This window comes from Palaemon carinicauda, chromosome 37 (assembly GCF_036898095.1).
Source record: "Palaemon carinicauda isolate YSFRI2023 chromosome 37, ASM3689809v2, whole genome shotgun sequence".
Taxonomy (NCBI): Eukaryota; Metazoa; Arthropoda; class Malacostraca; order Decapoda; family Palaemonidae; genus Palaemon; species Palaemon carinicauda.
Genome location: NC_090761.1, coordinates 53,002,611 through 53,025,236, shown reverse-complemented (window position 1 = coordinate 53,025,236; position 22,626 = coordinate 53,002,611). Strand labels below are relative to the sequence as shown.

The 22,626-nt window shown below is 42.1% G+C and overlaps 2 protein-coding genes across 2 annotated transcripts in view; both read right to left on the bottom strand.

The window, feature by feature from the left end:
* Positions 1–22,626, bottom strand: part of LOC137629674 (uncharacterized) — a 127,008-nt gene that overhangs the window by 53,624 nt on the left and 50,758 nt on the right. The window lies entirely within an intron of this gene.
* LOC137629673 (uncharacterized) overlaps positions 14,497–22,626 on the bottom strand; it is a 107,992-nt gene continuing 99,862 nt past the window's right edge. The window contains exon 11 of the mRNA XM_068361224.1: positions 14,497–14,926. Within this exon, the coding sequence (XP_068217325.1) occupies positions 14,580–14,926 (347 nt within the window). The 3' untranslated portion in view covers positions 14,497–14,579. The remainder of the gene's footprint in view (positions 14,927–22,626) is intronic.

Genomic DNA, 22,626 nt, shown 5'->3' with positions numbered 1-22,626 from the left:
GGCTACTGATATTGCAAAATATTCACCAAAGATGAAAAAGGTACCAAGTTTTAGGACTTTGAATAAGTTTTTAAGTAGTGTGGATGGAAAAAATGTATGATACCCGATTTGTTCAAGGATAAAGGGTGGAATGTTTGGCACTTAGCGAAATGAAATAAAAAAAAACCTATATCAAAGTACTAAGTGAGCAGGAATGGGACGGACAAAGACCATTTGTGCGTAGAGGGCAAGGGAGTGGTATTTCTTTCCTCCTAATTTGTTTGTTATTTTATTAAGATGACTAGAGGAGTGATTTTGCACTTGTTGAGGAATTTGTAATGTTACTACATTAGGAAAAATGGGGCTTTGGTAGCTTTAGCCTTATTCATTATCATCGATTGTCTAATTTTCCTCTAGAGCTTTTGGAGACGTTTATTGACAATAGCCTGAATACATACGCCTGGTTGATATTGGAAAACATGGGTGGCTGTGATAGATTTGTTTGAAAAAGTAAGTGACAAGAGAAAAAATACAAACATGTTGATTGATATGGAATTCCACGAGTGAATGAGGAGGAAGTTTTGAGGTAATGTTTTTGGAAAAAGGGGTAATTGTTGGAAATGCATTATTTGGAAAATTTTTGGGGAATGTTGAGAAAGGCGATAGATTGTTAGAAATACACGGTTTGCAAAGAACAAGAGATAATGAAGAGTATAAGAGTTGCTAGATTGCGTATTCATTTGGTTTATGGAAGAGAAAGTTTATGGTTGTAATGGTGAAACGAGGAATGGATGGAGGTATATCTGATTATTATATGGTAAGAGTATAAAGTTAGGGTAGTTATAAAATAAAGTTAAAATTTTGCTGCAAATCTAATGAATACATGCGAGTTGAATAACATGTATGTCAGTAAAGCTTATACCGAGATAATGGATAAATTATGGGCTTAAGTTAAAGGAAAAGAGGAATAAGCAAATTAGCATTTTTCAAAAATCTCATGGTAGTGTTATTGGAAAAATATGGAGTGTGTGGGGTTTAATAACTAAGTAGGGGGGAGTTAAGATATAATATAAAGCAATAGGACGAGAAACTAAAACACTGAAGGAAAAAAAGGACATGATGTATGTGGTACAGCTGTCAGAGAAAAGAAATCAGATGCACACATACAGGAAGGTAATGCATGCTGTTGGTTGTGAATGCAATCTTATGTCAATGGAGTGAATATTTTGAAAATTAGTTGAATGTTGAAAGTAGAAGAAAGGCTGAGAAGAGTGGCTGGTTGAGATTGCTTTTGAAGTATAAAAGAAGACTAAGAAAGTCAAAAGGGATAAAGGAAACCTGGAATCAATTGCATTATCTGGGAGATGCTAGTGCAAAGGTGATAGTGTTGTTAAGTGGCCTATCAAGGTTTGCCAATTATGTCTGGATGTTCCAAAAGGATTGGGGAAGAGGAATTTATTAATTAAAGGGGATTATTATTACTTGGTATATCAGGGAAGATGGATAGAGATATTTTGACAGAAAAAGTAAGATGTTTGTCAGGGTACACTGTATGAAGACATGAGAGACACTGGTTTTGGTGTGAAAGTGTGATAGAGACAAGGGTGTGCTATGTCTCCTTATCTGTTCAACATCTTCATTGATGAAGTATTCTGAAAGGACAGCAAATACAGGTGTAAAGTTGTGGAATTAGAAAATTACTCATGAATAGAATGTGAAATTGATGATGTCTGCAGATGATATTGTACTGATTGGGGTCAATAAAGTGAAACTACAAAACCTAGTAAATATATGAAAATGTTTACAAGAGGAGAAAGTTTAGAGTAAATATGAACAAGAGCAAGGTAGGACGATTTTTTTTTTACTTTTGTATGAAAACAGACTCATTTCATTTGTTTCCAGGTGTGAAGTAATGTAACCATTCAGCTAAACTCTGTATTTGTAGTTAAATAATTCACATAAAACAGAAGTTTTCATTGGGTAAAGGAAACCAAGTACAATGGAGTAATGAATGATACTATGGATTATATTATTATCATTATTACTTGGTAAGCTACAACCCTAGCTGGAAAAGCAGGATGCTATACGCTCGAAGGGTCCAACAGGGAAAATAGCCCAGTGAGAAAAGGAAACAAAGAAAAATAAAATATTTTAAGAACAGCAACATTAAAAAAGTATTTCCTATATAAACTATAAAAACATTAACAAAACAGGTGGAAGAGAAATAGGATAGAATAGTGTGCCCAAGTGTACCCTCAAGCAAGAGAACTCTAGCCCAAGACAGTGAAAGACCATGGTACAGAGGCTATGGCACTACCCAAGACTAGAGAACAATGGTTTGATTTTGGAGTGTCGTCCTCCTAAAAGAACTGCTTACCATAGCTAAAGAGTCTCTTCTACCTTTACCAAGAGGAAAGTGGCTAATGAACAATTACATTGCAGTAGTTAACCCCTTGAAAGAAGAAGAATTGTTTGGTATTCTCGGTGTTGTCAGGTGAATGAGGACAGAGGAGAATATGTAAAGAATAGGCCAGACTATTCAGTGTATGTATAGTCAAAGGGAAAATGAACCATAGCCAGAGAGAAGGATCCAATGTAGTGCTGTCTGGCCCGTCAAAGGACTCCATAACTCTCTAGTGGTAGTATCTCAACGGGTGGCTGGTGCCCTGGCCAACCTAATGGAATAATAGAAGTGGGTGATTCGTGAAAGTATTTGGGAGTAAATATAATGGATGAAAAGATGATCAAACAGCCATTTCACAAAATAGGCAGATGTAAGATGGCTGGATGTGATGGAAAGATTGGCGAGTATTGAATTACCTAAGAAGGTTAAGGTCTGAGAGTGTAATGGGATTGCTGAGCAAACTCTTGTGTGTGGAAGTTAACTACAAGTGTTGGTTGTAAGTCGGCCAGGGCACCAATCACCCATTGAGATACTATCGCCAGAGTGTTATTGGGTCTTTGACTGGCCAGACAGTACTACATTGGATCCCTCTCTCTGATTATACTCCTACTTTGATTTCCATAAATAATTAAGTTCTATATTTTTTTTGCTCATATCCTGCTAGTTCTTGGTTCATCTATTCTGCGACTTCTATTCTCTACCATCCATTATATTAACTTAGTTACTTATTGCAGCCTACCATTTACATTCTTCCACCTTTCATATTATAATACTGTACTTATTACAGTTCCTGTTTTTCATTTACAATTCCCTTCCATATGTTATTGTTCTTAACCAACACAGTACAATGTGCAAACATAAGACACTCCTAAGTCTACAACCAACTCATTTTCCTATCACAAAAATTCCTGCCTACATAAAACAATGCTTGATCTCTCATACCCATCCATCCATTAAGATGTTGCTCAGTAAAGCTGAAGCAGTACACTCCCCTATAGTTTGCTTGTATCATAAAATCTTTTATTGGCTTTTAAAAACACCTCGTATATACCAAACATTCTCAACACCTTCTACATTACCCTTCTACTGATTCTATCAAGATATTTCCTAGTCCATGTATACTATACACAGCTATTTCCCCTTGTTCTCAGTTTTCACATAACTAATTGATACTCGATCCACACACCCTCTTACTTGTCTATATCTACACTGTTCATTCTCTATCAGTATTTGCCACCGGTCGCACACACACGATCAAAATTCTAGTATACACATTATTTGGTATACAGTGCTAAGTAATGTCAGCCACCGTACTGCAGTATTATACTTGCAATCTCATCACATCCTGGTGTTTTCCCTTTCTTCATTAACCTTAATAGCCTTTGTTATATACACAATTCACATCCACATATTTAACCTCTCATACTAACCTCTTCAAGTCTTACAGTGCTTAGCAATATTAGATTTTCAAAAAGTAAAAAAAATATAAAGTATGGCATCTGTAGTTAGTTCAAGTCTTCTTGCAGACAGTACAGTACCAGTACTTCAAAAGTACATATGTACACATTTTCTATTTATCATATGTATCTGTAAAAGAGATAATATACTTTTGACATTCTGAGAGAAAAGGGATTTTGACGAAGGAAAAATCTATTACTGGGCGAGAGACCTGTGCCGCCCAGTGAAATGCTCCTTTAGCACCATTTCTAAGGTAGCCTATATAACTGCTATATATTACCAGAGAAAAAATTGCATAGGAATGCCAGGTTGAACCCAGCTCGCTCACCTATATAAGGTGTCGATATAATACTGGGGCGTGATAATTCACAACCAGAGGTCTCGCACCATTTAGATATCTCCTCTTCAAAATCCCCGCCACAGTGAGGTGCCGATCAACACTATTACCACTAACCTAACCCACGCCAGTGACGTCACTCCTCATAGCACCCAAGGTTTGGGGCCCATGTTGGGAGGGAAGTCAAGGGAGGGTTCACTGGGCGGCACAGGTCTCTCGCCCAGAAATAGATTTTTCCTTCATCAAAATCCCTTTTCTGGGCTCCGAGCTGTGCCGCCCAGTGAAATTGTACAAGAGAAATGTTCCCAAAACTTGGAACAATACCTGAGGAAGTAAAATAAAATCCAAAATAACAGGTAAGAGGATAGCAAGATATAGTTGATTAAGATTCACTATGTTCAGGAGGAATCACATTCCCTGCTGCCACTGTAGCAAAAATAAGGCTTCCAGAGGTTTTAAACAGTGGCGTTTAAATACTGTTGGAGACTTCCAGCCGTATGTTTAGTAAGTCCAGCGAAGTTCATTGTAATTAACTGAGGTAGCTACAGCTCATATATCATGGACGTGAGGGAGTCATGTGGGAATGATTCTAGGTAGCCCGTTAATGAAATACAGAATCTGCTGTCTGATTCCTTTCAGGATGATGGTTCTTCCATCTTCTCTAATGGATAAGGGCCCTGAGAACGGAATGGAAGATATGTTTAAGTAGGCTTCCAGAGTGTTTACTGGACATAAAGATGGGTCCTGCGGAAGTGGGACAATCTTCCAGGGGAACCGTCTATCCTGGGGGTCCTCATTTTTGCTAAAAATCTTTTGTCGGGGAAAGGAGTACTTCCCCTGACGAGAGAAATTCAATATGACCTGGATCTCTAGACAAGGCTGAAAGTTCTGATATTCTGGTGCCAGAAGTCAGGTTCATTAAGAACAAGGATTTCCTAAACAATGGAATATAATGACAAGTCTCGTTAAGAGTGTCTGAAGCCAACTTAAGTACGTCATTCAGAAACCAGGAAACTGAGCTAGGGTGAGTTGATGGTTTCAATCTGGCGCAGGTTCTCGGGATGGATGAGAAGTATGAATCTGTAAGGTCAATATTAAAACCAATTGTAAAATCTTCAAGGCTGACTTAATTGTGGTAATAGTACAAGCCGCTAAGCCTGATTCAAATAAAATTCTGAAGAAGGTTACTGTCAGAATCATAGTCATCGTCTCAACCTTTGAGTCCCTTAAAAACTTGCAAGTTTCATAACAGCCGAATCATACTGTCGAAGGGTGGAATCCCTCTTATCTGATTCTAAAAATAGCGTATTTGAGGATCAATATCAGCACCTCTTGAGCTGCAAATTTCATAAAGTCCATAAAGTTAGGGCATTCTGAATTTTGAGGAAGCTAACACACTGCGAGTTGTACTACTTGTGTTAGTATTGGATTGGGGATCTGTCGAGGTGGAGACCCAGATCCACCAGAAGGGGAAACCCGTTGTTCTTGGGCCAGATAGGGGCTACTAGAAACTTGGCCTTTGAAAGTCCTGAGCTTGTCCAACACTTTCATCGACAGATTTATTGGTGGGAATAGGTAAATTCTCTCCCAAGTGTTCCAGACTAATGACATTGCGTCTGTGGCGTAAGCCCGAGGATCCGGGTTGGGGGCTACGTAGCACTCTAGTTGTGGTTGGACTCTGTTGCAAACAGATCTATCTGGAGATCCGGAACCTGAGAAAGAATCCATCTGAAGGACTTTGGGTCTAGTGACCACTCCGACTCCAGCGGAGTTGTCCTCGAAAGTGCGTCCGCCACTAGCTATCTAGAACAAACCTAATATGTTGGTTTTTGGCTGGAGCCGGTTGCTTAAGGTAAAAAATACCGCCATGGCCTATAAAACATTGATATGAGGTTGGTGGAATATTGTTGACCATAGTCCCTGGACTTTCTTGTACTGAGAGTATCCCCCCCATCCTGTTAAGGAGGCATCTGTGTGAATGACCATCTTGGGGGTGGATATTGTAAGGAAACGGATTTGCCAGATTTTGACCTTTGTCCATGGTTGAAGTCTTTTCTTCAGAATTGGTTGGAGTCGAGCCCTTTGTCTCGATATTACTTGTTTGCCCTGGAGTGCCATACTCGGCTTATATCTTTCAGTCTGGCCTTCAGTAGTATATCTGTTACTGAGGCAAACTGGAGGGCACCCAGGATTCTCTCTTGATTTCTCCTGGAAGACAATTTGTCTTTGAGAAAACGTATTGTGTTTTGCTATATCGTTCCTCTTGGCTATTGGGAGACACAGAGTGTGGGAGCATAGAACCCACTGAATCCTAGCCATTGAAACTTGTCTTCGGGACTAGACGAGATTTCTCGAAGTTGATATGGAACCAAAACTGTTGTAAGAGATTATCACTCTGTAGTTGCTGTGAGGCAGTTCTTGCCTAGTTGAAGCCTAGAAACGGACGAAGATGCCTTGCTATCGTAACATGATAGCAAACGTCTGCAAGATCCATAGAGGAGGTGACGGCCCCACAGAGAAGCAAGGTCCGCACCCGAGAGGCGGTCAGCATGTGAAACTTGTCGCATTGAATGTAAGAATTCAGAAGTGACAGGTCCAGGATTACTCTTCGCTATTCCGAGTCTTTCTTTGGCACGCTGAACAAGCGACCCTGAAATTACAAGCGATTTACTTCCTTTATTGCCTTCTTTTGCAATACAGTAGATCGTTTTCATATAAGACTAGCTCGTCCGTTGGATGTTGATGAAAACTGGTTGGTGGAGGGGGCCATTCTATCCAACTCCACCCCAGACCTTTGGAAATTATGCTGAAAGCCCAAATGTTGAACGTTCAATGGTTCCGAAAGATGTAAAGTCTTCCCCCCTACTCGAGAACTCCCAATGATTTGCTGCGGATTTACCTCCTCGGCCTCCGCGGAATTCTCGGCCTCGAGATTAGCTGTTGCGAAAGGTTCCTCTCGAGCTAGCGCCTCTGGCGCGCTGGTAACCCTGGAAAGCACCCTGAGTTTCAAAGGTGGGGTTAAGGGCTGGGGAAGTAGCATAGGAGGTAGTTGCTACTTGGGACTGAGGAACCAGCAAGTATTGCTGTTGGGGTTGGCCCTTCGAAGTGAAAAGTTGACTCCCTTGTGCCACCTGGATGGTCTGAACCACCTGTTGGGACTGCCGGTTTGGAAGGAATGGAAAGGTCTCAGACTCTTTCTACCTCAAGATTGATTGCTGGCCGGTTCGAACTTGCGCTTGGGGACTAAGCCACATCGAACCTTGAGGCTCTGATTGACCCTAGCAGCTCCGCTGACGACGTTGTTGACCAAATCCTCAGGGAATAGGAATAAGTCAGGGCCCAAGACTGGGGCTTTAATGAGCTTGTTAGGCTCATGTCTGATAGTGGCCTCAGACAAGACATGCCTACAGCAACGACGTCTGGCCGCAAATCAGTCGTAGGAATCAGACAGTAAGGTTTGAAGTAATGACTTCGTCAAGACCTTAAAAGGTGGTTCCTCTTCATACATTAAAAAGGTCTTTTCTGCCATTGTAGCCGAGTTGATAGATCTACTCAGGCGCATACAGGCTTCAAACTCGAGGCATATCAGGGATTCCGGAAGCCTGGGTAGCCACTCACTGAACTGAATGGAAGCACAGTCAGCGCTTAATTTACCCGATGTGAAGGTCGCCGGGGCGTTAGTCCAGCAATCGTGATCCCCCGGGAACAGGAGGGAAGTCGGCTCCGTTTCCTTTGGTTGCGGTAACGACTTGTCCTCGTTTATTGCCTGCTGAGCAAGGTCCACTATCTTAGTGACACACGGAGTAGGGGTTTACTCATCCACTACAAACATCGTATACGAGCTCTTGTGAGGTGTTAACGTAGTGTTAACACACTCCCACTCGTTTAAGGGCCGGACCCAGGTGGACTGAGCCTGCCCCTTCGGGTAAATTTCGGTTTCTTTGGGGACTTTGTCAAACCTTACGAGTGTCTCCTCGGTAAAGGCGTGCGAAACCAGAGAAAGGGAACTGTAGACCCGGCAGATAGAATTCAAAATCTTCTACAGGCTGGGTGCCAAACCCTTCGATGGTTAACATACCATCTTTGAAGGGAGAGTGCAAGGCCACCTTCCACGAATTGCTTTCGACGAATTCCGGGAGCTTAGAGGCATCCGGGATGATATATTGTTGCTGTTGAGGTAGCCCATAACGAATGAGACCCTGTACGAGGCTATCTGGTTTAGCACTCTCTCAGTGAGGGTGCTAACAAAGGAACCCATTGCAATATGAAATATATACACATACATACATATACATATATATATATATATATATATATATATATATGTATATAATATATATATATATATATATATATATATATATATATATATATATAATATATATATATATATATATACATACATACATATATATATATATATATATATATATATATATATATATATATATATATATATATAAGGGTAGGGGAGATGTGCATGAATGTTGTAATTCAAGAGGTATTAGTTTGTTAAGCATAGTTGGATAAGTGTATGGTAGAGTACTGATTAATAGGATCAAGGATAAAACAGAGAATGCAATCTTAGAAATACAGGGTGGTTTTAGAAGAGGTAGGGGTTGTATGAACCAGATTTTTACAGTTAGGCAGATGTGCGAGAAATAATTAGCAAAAGGTAAGGAGGTGTATGTTGCGTTTATGGATCTGGAGAAAGCGTATGATAGAGTTGATAGGGAAGCAATGTGGAATGTGATGAGGTTATATGGAGTTGGTGGAAGGTTGTTGCAAGCAGTGAAAAGTTTCTACAAAGGTAGTAAAGCATGTGTTAGGATAGGAAATGAAGTGAGTGATTGGTTTCCGGTGACAGTGGGGCTGAGACAGGGATGTGTGATGTTGCCGTGGTTGTTTAACTTGTATGTTGATGGAGTGGTGAGAGAGGTGAATGCTCGAGTGCTTGGACGAGGATTAAAACTGGTAGATGAGAATGACCATGAATGGGAGGTAAATCAGTTGTTGTTTGCGGATGATACTGTACTGGTTGCAGACACAGAAGAGAAGCTTGGACGATTAGTGACAGAATTTGGAAGTGTGTGTGAGAGAAGGAAGTTGAGAGTTAATGTGGGTAAGAGTAAGGTTATGAGATGTACGAGAAGGGAAGGTGGTGCAAGGTTGAATGTCATGTTGAATGGAGAGTTACTTGAGGAGGTGGATCAGTTCAAGTATTTGGGGTCTGTTGTTGCAGCAAATGGTGGAGTGGAAGCAGATGTACGTCAGAGAGTCAATGAAGGTTGCAAAGTGTTGGGGGCAGTTAAGGGAGTAGTAAAAAATAGAGGGTTGGGCATGAATGTAAAGAGAGTTCTATATGAGAAAGTGATTGTACCAACTGTGATGTATGGATCGGAGTTGTGGGGAATGAAAGTGATGGAGAGACAGAAATTGAATGTGTTTGAGATGAAGTGTCTAAGGAGTATGGCTGGTGTATCTCGAGTAGATAGGGTTAGGAACGAAATGGTGAGAGTGAGAATGGGTGTAAGAAATGAGTTAGCAGCTAGAGTTGATATGAATGTGTTGAGGTGGTTTGGCCATGTTGAGAGAATGGAAAATGGATGTCTGCTAAAGAAGGTGATGAATGCAAGAGTTGATGGGAGAAGTACTAGAGGAAGGCCAAGGTTTGGGTGGATGGATGGAGTGAAGGAAGCTCTGGGTGATAGGAGGATAGATGTGAGCGAGGCAAGAGAGCGTGCTAGAAATAGGAATGAATGGCAAGCGATTGTGACGCAGTTCTGGTAGGCCCTGCTGCTGCCTCCGATGCCTTAGATGACCGCGGAGGTAACAGCAGTAGGGGATTCAGCATTATGAAGCTTCATCTGTGGTGGATAATGTGGGAGGGTGGACTGTGACACCCTAGCAGTACCAGCTGAACTCGGTTGAGTCCCTTGTTAGGCTGGGAGGAACGTAGAGAGTAGAGGTCCCCTTTTTGTTTTTGTTTCTTTGTTGATGTCGGCTACCCCCAAAAATTGGGGGAAATGCCATGGTATATGTATGTATGTGTATATATATATATATATATATATATATATATATATATATATATACACACACATAGATACATATATATGGATAAACATCAACACAAAATCGTGTTCAAAATAGAAATGAATTTCTACCTCATACTTGGGATCGAACGCTGGCCCCTTCTAATGAAAGGTCAGGTCGAAACCAACCATGCCACGAGAGTCCATTGCATCAATCTTGAAAGGGCTGCCGGATCGAAGGGAGCCTCCGGGGTCGTAGGTTTAAGGCCGGGCTTCGCTCTCGACCCAAGAGAGGAAGAAGCAGCTGCGTCTGAGTCTTTGGGGACTCTGGAAAATGAAGTCTTAACTGGTTTGGTGATTTGGAAGACCTGTAAGTCTTTGATAGGGGCTGGCGGGTAGCTTTAACTTTAGGGACAACAGGACGTGGCCTGACATCAGCCACGTGCTTCCCTGAAAACCCCTAAAAGGAAGAGACACAGGGTCTCTTTGCCTTGACACTCCGGGCAAACCCGCCGACCCAGATCTAAAGAGTTGCCAAGGTAGAAGTCTTGGAAGACTGCGAGCTCTGAAAGAGGGTATATCGTTACTAAGAAACAAGGTAACTTCGTTGGAAATGTAAAATAAATAGATCGAGAATAAATGTTTAAATTGATCAATTACAAAGGAAATAAAATGAAAATCCCAAAAGATTATATCTGAAGCTAGAATTATAGATAGTAACGACCACAGTAGGTTAGTAACCCATAAAGATCCAGGTGCTCCGAATTCTTAACATAAACCGGTATGAAACCGGGACAAAAGGCTATGAACAAATTTTCGGACCAGTATAGTAACCGGGGAAAAAACTTTCCATAAATTAACTGACATTGTTAAAATAATTCCATAAAAAGTGAAGATTATCAACGAAATAATATTGTCATAGCGAGAAATATACTATCCCGTCGCTACTGGGGAAGCATAGAATAACAAAGATACACAAGTATCCCATAGTAGGTCAGTAACCTAAAAAGATCCGGATGCTCCAAATTCTTAAATAAGACCGATGTGAAACCGGGACAAAAGGCTATGAACAAAATTTCGGACCGGTATAGTAACCGGGGAAAAACTTATCATAAATTAACTGACTTTGTTAAAACAATTCCGTAATAAGTTAAGATTATCAATGAAATAATATTGCCATAGCTTGAAATACACTATCCCGTCGCTACTGGGGAAGTATAGAATAAAATACAGATACACGAGTATCCCATAATAGGTTAGTAACCTAAAAAGATCCGGGTGCTCTCGACTCTTAAAATAGACCGATATGAAACCGGGACTAAAGGCTATGAACAAAATTTCGGACCGGTATAGTAACCGGGGGAAAATTTATCAAAAATTAACTGACATTGTTGAAAAAATTCCGAAATAAGTTAAGATTATCAATGAAATAATATTGTCATAGCGAGGAATATACTATCCCGTCACTACTGGGAAGGTATATAATAAAAAAGGGTTTATAATAACATGCTACCTTATAATAACATGTTCCCTGTTAAACAATTCCGTAATTAGATATGATCATTCAATGAAATAATATTGTCATAGTAGGAGATACAGTATACTACCCCATCGTTACTGGGGAAGTATAGGATAAAAATGTTATAATAACATGTTATAATAACATGCTACCTCTTGGCTCCGGGGAGACAACTATGAGAGATCCGGGGGTCCTAACATGCCTACCGGGGTAGGGGGAGTCAAAGGGGGAGGAAGGAAGGGGTTCAATGACTCCCCGCCAGCCACAAGAACCCAAACGAACACCGACAATAAATAATATAACAACAAATATCCGCTCTCCCGTGATACCCCACGAATAAAAATTTCTACGTTATAGTAGAAACTAAAATAATACAGTACATAACGAAACATAACCAATACACAACCGAGTTCCCCCCGCTGACCGATGGCCAATCAGAGCGGCGGGGAAAAAAGGCTACGACAAGGCATGAGAATGAATGTACTAGACTGAAACCCCGGTGGATGTTCTCGGTACCAACTAGTGAGTCATAAGGTATCCCAGGAAGGGATGGTGTGAGGGGGGGGGGGAGGAAGTGGTGGCAAGGCTGAGGTACGAGAGGACTCGATCCGTAATGCCAAACCGCTCACACAACATGAGAGACGAGAGGAATCCCTGAATTGGGGATAATGGGGGGGGGGAGAGGAGGCAACGAGAATTAACCAATGAGGGGGCAGGAGGCAATCACGTGGACATGAGGGAGGACAGGAGTACCAACCTGACCGATGGAACCACCTAAGTAAAACGGAATGAGCAATAAAATAGTGTAAAATAATGTTAAATGATGTAACACATTGAACTGGTTTATAGGCATGCGTAACTTAAAATAAAATTAGTAAGAGAAGGACGCAAGGGAATGGCAGGGGGATAATAGCTGGCAGCTCTCCAGAGCGGGAGGAGTCGCGCTGGACAGGGATACCAACATAACTTCTACCTCGGGTAGAGTCGAACGGTAGGAAACAAATAAAATAATAACTGCCCCGCGAGTCCCACTCAAACTAAGCGATAACTAGACTAGATGGTAATCGCAATAATTATTAATAAGATCAATATATAATATCAATAACATAATAACATAAACACTTAATGCTGTAGCGAAACCAACTAGACCGTGCCCGAAGGCAGGCTTGCCAACCGAGTTCAAAACTATGATACGTAGTATATCATCAAAACATCAAAATAATATCCAAAGCACAATGATGAGGTGTAATCGGTGAGAAAAACCTCCAAAATAAGGTTCGAAACAAAAAACAATCAGTATGGAAGACCAATTGTAATACGTTAAGAACGAGCGAAGGCGGTAGCAAGCCAGCAAGGGACCAGCAAGCGGACCGACAAGAGGAAAAAATAAAACCTCGAATAAAATTAAAATTAATGGCAATGCTACCCCCAAAAGCTCAAAACTCATAGATCTGGTAATTAACTTAGATGGGGAGACCAGGGAATCCGCCATCGGCACAAAGAAATGAGATATGAACGAAAAAACCGAAGAGAAAAATATACAAATATTCATAGAAGATGTGCTATAAAGGAGTGACGTCACTGGCGTGGGTTAGGTTAGTGGTAATAGTGTTGATCGGCACCTCGCTGTGGCGGGGATTTTGAAGAGGAGATATCTAAATGGTGCGAGACCTCTGGTTGTGAATTATCACGCCCCAGTATTATATCGACACCTTATATAGTTGAGCGAGCTGGGTTCAACCTGGCATTCCTATGCAATTTTTTCTCTGGTAATATATAGCAGTTATATACCTTAGAAATGGTGCTAAAGGAGCATTTCACTAGGCGGCACAGCTCGGAGCCCAGAAATTAGATTTTCACATCAAAGTTTAAAATTATAGTATGAAATTTTCTTTTCTTTAGAAATATATTTAATTTTGTTATGAATTCTATCATATCCTATGGATTCCAACTTAACTTATTCTACTAGTAATAAATTTCCTCTTGAATGATCTAATACTGTATTACAATTTTCTTAAATGTAGCCTATTCAATTCATCCTTTATATCACAATTCGTACTTTTCTATAACATTCTATAAACTAATACAAATTAAAAATTCTTCATAGTTACTTCAACCATTCATTTATCTAAATTCAGTGGCCAAAAAGTAATTTCTTGTACTTGCAAGTTTTTTTTTTTTTTTTTTTTCTAAACAACTGATCTTTTCCATGAGCTTTGAAATAAAAATTACAATCTGCTATCTGTCCAAAATACAAGTTTAAGGTCATTTATTCTATTCTTTTGATCATGGGATGCTTATCCTTTCATTTTTGGAATACTATGGCATGACTGTATAGCTGTAAAAGTAATTTTTTTCCGATTGCCATCATTTGGTAGTTATTATCTTCTTTGCACTACAGAATGCAAATTCATCAATGACAAGTCTATCATCCATCATAAGGACCAACTTTTAATAGCTTCATCACACCTCATCAGTAATACGGTCAAAATATGACAGAAGTTCTCCCTCTCCATCAACTTTACACTACTATATTCCAAATTATTTTATTGCCCATTCTAATTCTATACCATGATTGGTCTTAAGAAATGAAAACTATGGTTAACTAAAGATCAAGCTGGTCAAGCTTTAGAAAAGCAAGACTTAAGAAACAATGCTCGGAGTTCTTTTAGCGTGTCATTCAAGGTACTGTACTCTGCACATGTAAATGGCGCCCCCTATTGTGATTAAGGAAATAACCAAAAGTGGAAAATAAAATTAAAGATTAATTAGATAGGACTTTATTAACTCTTAAATTCTATTCAAAGCAGACAGTAAAAAAATTAATAAATAATAAGTAAAAAGTTTTCATTCTTTTACTTTTTTTCCATAACTTGGACTGCTCTTTTCCTCTGAGCTGATAGTAAAAGAAGTTTGTTCAGGCGAGGTCTGTGGCGTGCGTCTGCGAGGAGAGCTATATTCAGGATAGTACGACCTGGGAGGGGACTCAAAGTCATCCATGCGATAGCTCTTCATATCTTTGGTGGAAGACCTACGGACGTAATAAATGGCCACCAGGGTAATTACTAAGTAGACACCGGTTATGAAACAGAGCATAATGATTACTGTTCGGAAGGCAATGCAACCATCAGGACATCTCCCAGGTATGGGACCACCTTTGTTGGGGTCTGTGTCGAGCATTAGGTTGGCGATATCTGAAAGTGAAAATAGGGAAGCTTTACTATAACAAATTTCATGTTCTGTATATTCAACAGGCTTACACTTCAGTTTGCATTGTACAACTGAATACATAATTTACTGTACAGTATATGCAAAAATTAAAACACTCTTTTTGGTAGTGGGAAGTAAAGCTATTTTTCAACAGCTTCTCCCAGCCCAAGGAATCAAATATTCTTGGAAACAGTCCGACAGCAATAAAAAAGTTAAAAAAAATCTGGCTGTGAGATTAAGGGAAGTAAGGAAGAGAATGTAGAAAATGCATAATTAAGCCATGTATGAAACAAGTGACAGGGAGGGATCCCTAAAAAGTCATGCAGAGCCCAAGAGTATCCGATAATTGTGTGTCTATGGTGAATTAACAGATCTAAATCCATACCATATGTAGGAACTACTGCATTTGAAAAACAAGAGAAAAGATCCTATTCAGAAAGGAAAACTAAAATTGGAGACTTCTAAATTTGAAGATAGATCAACTATCCAATTAATGTTATCATCATCCTTAATAATATCACTGCAAATACTACAGTTAACATTATTATTACTATCACCATCATCATTATTATTATATTACAGTATTTGCCAAGCTGCAATTACAATTAGAAAAGCAAAATACTAAATGCCTAAGGACCCCAATAAGGAAAACAGTCTAGTACTGATAAGAAGTTTAGAAGTAAAGAATTAAATAAGAGATAAATACAGAGAAAAACAAATAAACAAAAATTTTAATCACATAAAGAGAGGATCTCACAGAGATTTGGGGACAGCATAGAAGAATAATTTCTTGGAAGGTGTCAGTAAGAAATTTTGGGAGGTCCCATTAAGCTTTGGAGAGGAATCAACAAATTTTAAGAAAGAATGCATAAGGCAAAGAGGTAGAGATACTTAGATCAACACTATCCAACACCAACTATGAGGTATTACACTAGGTTCTTGAAAAGAATCTTTGGCATAATCATTTCTGGTATGAAAAACATTCCTCTTTAAGGAGTTGAAAATTGACCTTGAGCTAGACAAACCAGGTGCTCTCTTAATATTCATCCCAAAGAAGAAAGTGTTGTTGGTTATTGGGATGAATGGGTGCTTTAGGTAGATAAGAATTTCTATACAACTGTCATCTTCACAGAAGCAGAATAGGAGCCTTCAGCTGAACTTATATGCTTCAAATAAGCATCAAATGAAGGATCTCCAAGTAATTCCTGTTAACTTTAGTCATCCCTTCAATTCTCAAATCTAATTTTTCATAAATTATGCAAGTTTCTGTATACGAAAAATTCATAATACAAAATGAGACATGAAGATTTTTTTGCCTCTTATTACAAAAAAATTTCATGATACAATAAAAGATTCACCCAGCCACAGAGAATAAATATGATATTTTCCTTATAAAATAAATTTTTGAATATACTTACCCGGTGAATATATAATAGCTGACGTCTCCGACGGCCCGACAGATCCAAAAACTCGCGAGCGATCGCCGTGAAGGATGCGGGTGTGCCCACCAGCGCTGACTATCGGCCAGATACCGCATATACTTGTCAATTTCTCCAGTTCTTCTCATCCCGCTGGGTCTCTATCGGAGAGGAAGGGAGGGCCTTTAATTTATATATTCACCGGGTAAGTATATTCAAAAATTTATCTTATAATCAAAATATCATTTTTAAATATTAAACTTAGCCGGTAAATATATAATAGCTGATTCACACCCATGGTGGAGGGTAGAGACCAGTATTAATACAATAAAGGCGTATATGCTTAGAGTTTTTGACAATTATATCAAAACAAAACCCAATTAAATATAGGTACCTGGTAAGGAAGCTGACTCTGATGATTACTCTGCCTCATTAGTCCGCTTTCCTCACGAAGCCCAGCCATCCTTCCAGGATGCTGAAAGACTTCCAGGAGCTGTTATATCCAGGGCGAACACCCCTACAACAGGACCTCATCAATACCCTTAATCTGGGCGCTCTCAAGAAACAACATTTGACCACCCGCCAAATCAAAAAGGATGCGAAAGACTTCCTAGTCTTCCGAACAACCCGAGACAAGATTAAAAAAAAACATTTCAAGAGAAGATTAAAAGGATATTGAGATTAAGGGAATGTAGTGGTAGAACCCTCACCCACTACTGCACTCGCTGCAACGAATGGACCCAGGGTGTAGCAGTCCTCATAAAGAGTCTGGACATCTTTTAAGTAAAATGAAGCGAACACTGACTTGCTCCTCCAAAAGGTCGCGTCCATAATACTTCGAAGAGATCTGTTTTGTTTAAAAGCCACCGAAGTCGCTATTGCTCTCACTTCGTGAGTCTTGACCTTAAGCAAACAACGATCTTTCTCATTTAAATGAGAATGTGCTTCCCGGATTAAAAATCTAATAAAGTACGATAACGCATTTTTAGACATGGGCAATGAGGGCTACTTAACGGAGCACCATAAGGCCTCGGAACCACCTCGTATAGGTTTAGTTCGAGCTAAGTAAAACTTAAGAGCTCTCACGGGGCACAGCACTCTTTCAACTTCATTACCTAAGATTTCTGACAGACTAGGTATTTCAAAGGATTTAGGCCAAGGACGAGAAGGCAGTTCGTTCTTGGCCAAAAAACCAAGCTGAAGAGAACATAAAGCTTTATTCGTAGAGAAGCCGATGTTCTTACTAAAGGCATAGACCTCACTGACCCTTTTAGCTGTAGCCAAGCTCACTAAAAAAAGTGTCTTGAGGGTGAGATCCTTCAGGGAGGCTGAATGTAATGGCTCAAACCTGTCTGACATCAGGAACTGCAGGACCACGTCCAAATTCCAAGCAGGAGTTGACATACGACGCTCCTTAGATGTCTCGAAAGACTTAAGGAGGTCTTGGAGATCTTTGTTATTTGATAGATCCAAGCCTCTATGTCTGAAAACAGAGGCCAACATGCTCCTGTAGCCTTTAATGGTGGGAGCAGAGAGGGAGCGAACATTTCTCAGATGCAGGAGAAAGTCCGCAATCTGCGCTACAGAGGTACTGAAAGAGGAAATAGAGGAGGACTTGCACCACTCTCTAAATACCTCCCACTTCGACTGGTAGACCTTGATAGTAGATGATCTCCTAGCCCTCGCGATCGCTCTGGCTGCCTCCTTCGAAAAGCCTCGAGCTCTTGAGAGTCTTTCGATAGTCTGAAGGCAGTCAGACGAAGCGCGGGGAGGCTTTGATGAAGTCTCCTTACGTGCGGTTGCCGTAAGAGATCCATCTGTAAGGGTAGACTCCTTGGGACGTCTACCAGCCATTGAAGTACCTCTGTGAACCACTCTCTCGCGGGCCAGAGGGGAGCAACCAATGTCAACCTTGTCCCTTCGTGAGAGGCGAACTTCTGCAACACCTTGTTGACGATCTTGAACGGCGGAAAAGCGTAAGCGTCCAGGTGAGATCAGTCCAACAGAAAGGCATCTATGTGGGCAGCCTCTGGATCTGGGACTGGAGAGCAATAGGTTGGGAGCCTTTTGGTCAGTGAGGTTGCAAAGAGGTCTATGGTGGGCTGACCCCAAGTCATCCAAAGACTCTTGCATACATCCTTGTGGAGGGTCCATTCTGTAGGGATCACCTGACCCTTCCAACTGAGACAGTCCGCCAAGACGTTCAATTTCCCTTGGACGAACCTCGTCAACAGTGAGATGCCTCGATCTTTTGACCAGATGAGGAGGTCCCTTGCGATGACGAACAGAGCGTGGGAGTGAGTGCCTCCTTGCTTGGAGATATACGCCAAGGCCGTGGTGTTGTCCGCATTCACTTCCACCACCTTGTTTCGAAGAAGACTCTCGAAACTTGTCAGAGCTAAGTGAACAGCCAACAGCTCCTTGCAGTTGATGTGAAGGCTCCTCTGCTCTGTCGTCCAAAGACCCAAACATTCCAGACTGTCCAGAGTCGCTCCCCAACCCAAATCCGACGCGTCTGAAAATAACACGTGGTTTGGGTTCTTGACTGCCAGGGACAGACCTTCTCGAAGACGTATATTGCTGTCCCACCAGCTCAGGCAAGTCTTGACTGGTTCGGAGATCGGGATCGAGACCGCCTCCAAAGTCTTGTTCTTGTTCCAATGGGAGTCTAAATGGAACTGGAGAGGGCGAAGGTGAAGTCTCCCTAGAGAGATAAACTGTTCCAGGGATGATAGCGTCCCTAGGAGGCTCATCCAACTTCTCACAGAGCAATGGTCTTTCTCTAGCATGAGACGGACTTTGAGCAAGGCTTGCTCTATCCTGGTGGCAGGCGGAAAAGCCCGAAAAGCTAGACTCTGTATCTCCATCCCCAAATAGAGAATTGTTTGGGAGGGAGTCAGCTGAGACTTCTCTATGTTCACCAACAGGCCCAACTCCTTTGCAAGATCCAACGTCCATTGAAGGTCCTGCAGACAGCGATGACGGGACGACGCTCTGAGCAGCCAGTCGTCCAGGTACAGGGAGGCTCGAATCCCCGACAAATGTAGAAATTTTGCTACATTTCTCATGAGCCTCGTAAAAACAAGAGGAGCAGGGCTGAGGCCGAAGCACAGTGCTCGGAATTGGTACACCACATTCCTGTATACAAACCTCAGATACGGTTGAGAATCCGGGTGTATAGGAATGTGGAAGTACGCATCCTGCAGGTCGAGAGAGACCATCCAGTCTCCCTCTCTGACTGCTGCTAGGACGGACTTGGTGGTCTCCATCGTAAATTTTGTTTTGACAACAAAAACATTGAGAGCACTGACATCCAGCACCGGCCTCCAACCTCCTGTATGCTTTGGAACTAGGAAGAGACGGTTGTAAAACCCCGGTGATTGAAGGTCCGAGACTTTCACCACTGCTCCCTTCTCTAGCAACTGAGACACCTGCAGCTGTAGTGCCTGTCTCTTTGACTCCTCTCGATACCTGGGAGAGAGGTCTATAGGGACTTTTACCAGAGGAGGTCTCCGTACAAAAGGTATTTTGTACCCCTCCTTTAGTAACAAAACAGACTCCCGGTCTGCACCCCTCTTCTCCCAGGCCTGCCAGAAGTTGGTTAATCTGGCCCCTACCGCTGTCTGAGGACGTGGGCAGTCAGACTCTGCCACGGGAGGACTTAGATCCTCTCCTCTTACCTCTCTTACTATCGGCACGAGCGCCTCCCTTACTGGGAGCTCTGCCACGAAAGGGCGGGATAAACCTAGTCGCTGGAGTATCGAACTTAGGTCTAACGACATAAGAGGATGAAGAAGGAGCAGCCTTATGCGCTGACGTAGCCATCAAGTCATGGGTATCCTTTTGTACTAGCGACGCTGCGATATCCTTAATCAACTGCTGGGAGAATAAGGCAGATGATAACGGCGCAAAGAGTAGCTCCGACCTTTGACAGGGAGTTACTCCTGCAGACAGGAATGAACAAAGAGTCTCCCTCTTCTTAAGGACTCCTGCCGTAAACGTAGCAGCGAGTTCATTAGAGCCATCACGGATAGCTTTGTCCATGCAGGACATAAATTGTACAGATACATCACGGTCGGCTGAAGAGATCTTCCTGCTCAAGGCTCCCAGCGACCAATCCAAAAAGTAAAAAAACTTCAAAGGCCCTAAAGACCCCTTTGAGGAGATGATCAAGGTCCGAAAAGGACCAGCTAACTTTTGAGCGTCTCATGGCCAGACGACGGGGAGAGTCTACGAGGCTTGAGAAGTCTCCCTGGGCAGAGGCAGGAACTCCCCAGCCGAGAACTTCTCCCGTGTCATACCAGACGCTCGCTCGAGAAGCCAGTTTAAAAGGGGGAAAAGCAAAGGCTGTCTTCCCCAAACTCCTCCTGGTCATCAACCAGTCGCCTAGTAAACGCAAAGCTCTCTTAGAAGAGCGAGAGAGCACTAGCTTAGTAAATGACGGCGTCGAAGTAGCTAGGCCTAGCGTGAACTCTGACGGAGGCGAACGAGGAGCAGCAGTCACAAAATGGTCAGGAAAAAGATCCTTAAAAATCAGCATGAACATGAACTTTTTAAAATCAAGAGAGGGCTGAGCAACTTTAGGCTCCTCTCCATCTGAAAAAGTCCCCAAAGGCATATCAGTTGGAAGGGGATCAGCGACTTCCTCATCCGACGGAACTTCGTCCGACAACTGCCGAGTCTCGTGATACGGAGAGACATGTCTAGGAGGCAACGCTTGACAGGCAATGTCAACAAGCAACGGAGCAGCAGCAACAGCTGAGGAAACAACGTCACGCCGCGGCTGAAAAGACTGAAAGTCTTGTGACTGAAAAGCAACAACAGCTTGAGTTGAATGTCGCTCGACATCACGTCGAGACTGCATTGACTGCAGGGTCTGAGCAGGCAAAACAACTTCCGACTGCGGTGACAGACGCTCAACGTCACGGCGAGGCAACGGAGTCGGTCGGCGAACGTCAGTCCGAGACTGTAGCAAGGGGGGTTCCACGTCACGTGACTGACATGAAAGACGAGGAATACGACTAGCATCGCGTTTCAAAGCACTAGAAACGTTAGTACTAACATCAAACGGACGAGAAAACACTCGTTTAGGCGGCTGAAGGCCCGAGTCACGTTCATCGCACTGGCGAATCGCAAGCAAAGGATCATCGTGAACCTGTCCATGCTCATAATCTTCCATAAGAGAAGAAAGCTTAGATTGCATGTCCCGCAGGACAACCCACTTCGGGTCAACGGGAGTCGGAACGGGCCGTGACGTCGGTAACGTCTGCGCTGGCAAAACATTGCCTCTACCGAGACCCTCGGACTCGGTGTTACGCTTTCGCTTAATGGGCGAACAGCCATCCAATGACTGCAAGTGGTCAGAGCTGTCCCAATGGCTACAGCCAGGACGCTGGACCTGTCCTGAAGGGACTGACTTTCGCTTTAAGGGCCTAGATACCTTGCGCCAAGGTTTCTTATGCGAAAAGTCATCAGAGGACGAGGAGAACTTAGTCTCGCCCGTCTTATGGTAAGGACGTTCTTGACGAGAAACGTCTGATACCAAAGAGGGAACGTCTGTACGCTGGTTTACACCTCTCGCCCCCTTAAGTCCTACGACATTACTTCTCCCTGGTGCATGGGAGCCTGAAAGAGGTCTCGGACTAGGGGACCGACAAGCACGAACAGACGAACCCTCGGTCGCAACACTAAACACATTTTGCGCACTTATCACTTTATCACTTAGATTTTCTGCTTTACCACTTTTCAACAACTTTACATCGGACATTAACTGATTACGGTCCGAGGCTAAGGACTCAACTTTCTCGCCTAAAGCTTGAATCGCTAAAAACATATCCCGCATAGACGGTTCATGAGTGCTAGCAGGGGGTTCAGGAACAACCACTACAGGGGAAGGATTAGGTTCAGCGGCATGGGAGGAGGAAAATTCCAAAGATCTAGAGGAGCTTCTCCTCACCCTATCTCTTTCGAGCTTACGAGTATATTTTTCATACTCAAGCCATTCGAATTCCGACAAGACCACGCACTCCTCACACCGATCTCCTAATTGGCAGGATTTACCCCGGCAATTAGAACAAACAGTATGAGGGTCGATAGAGGCCTTGGGAAGACGTTTGTTACATTCTCTCGCACACTTGCGATAAACAGGAGAAGAGTCAGCCATTTTGAACAACCAAAGAAAATCCAAGTCAAAGCCAAATTCATCAACAAGAAACACAAGCCAAAAAAAGGGTTTCAAGAGTTTTATTGAAGAAACACACCAACAC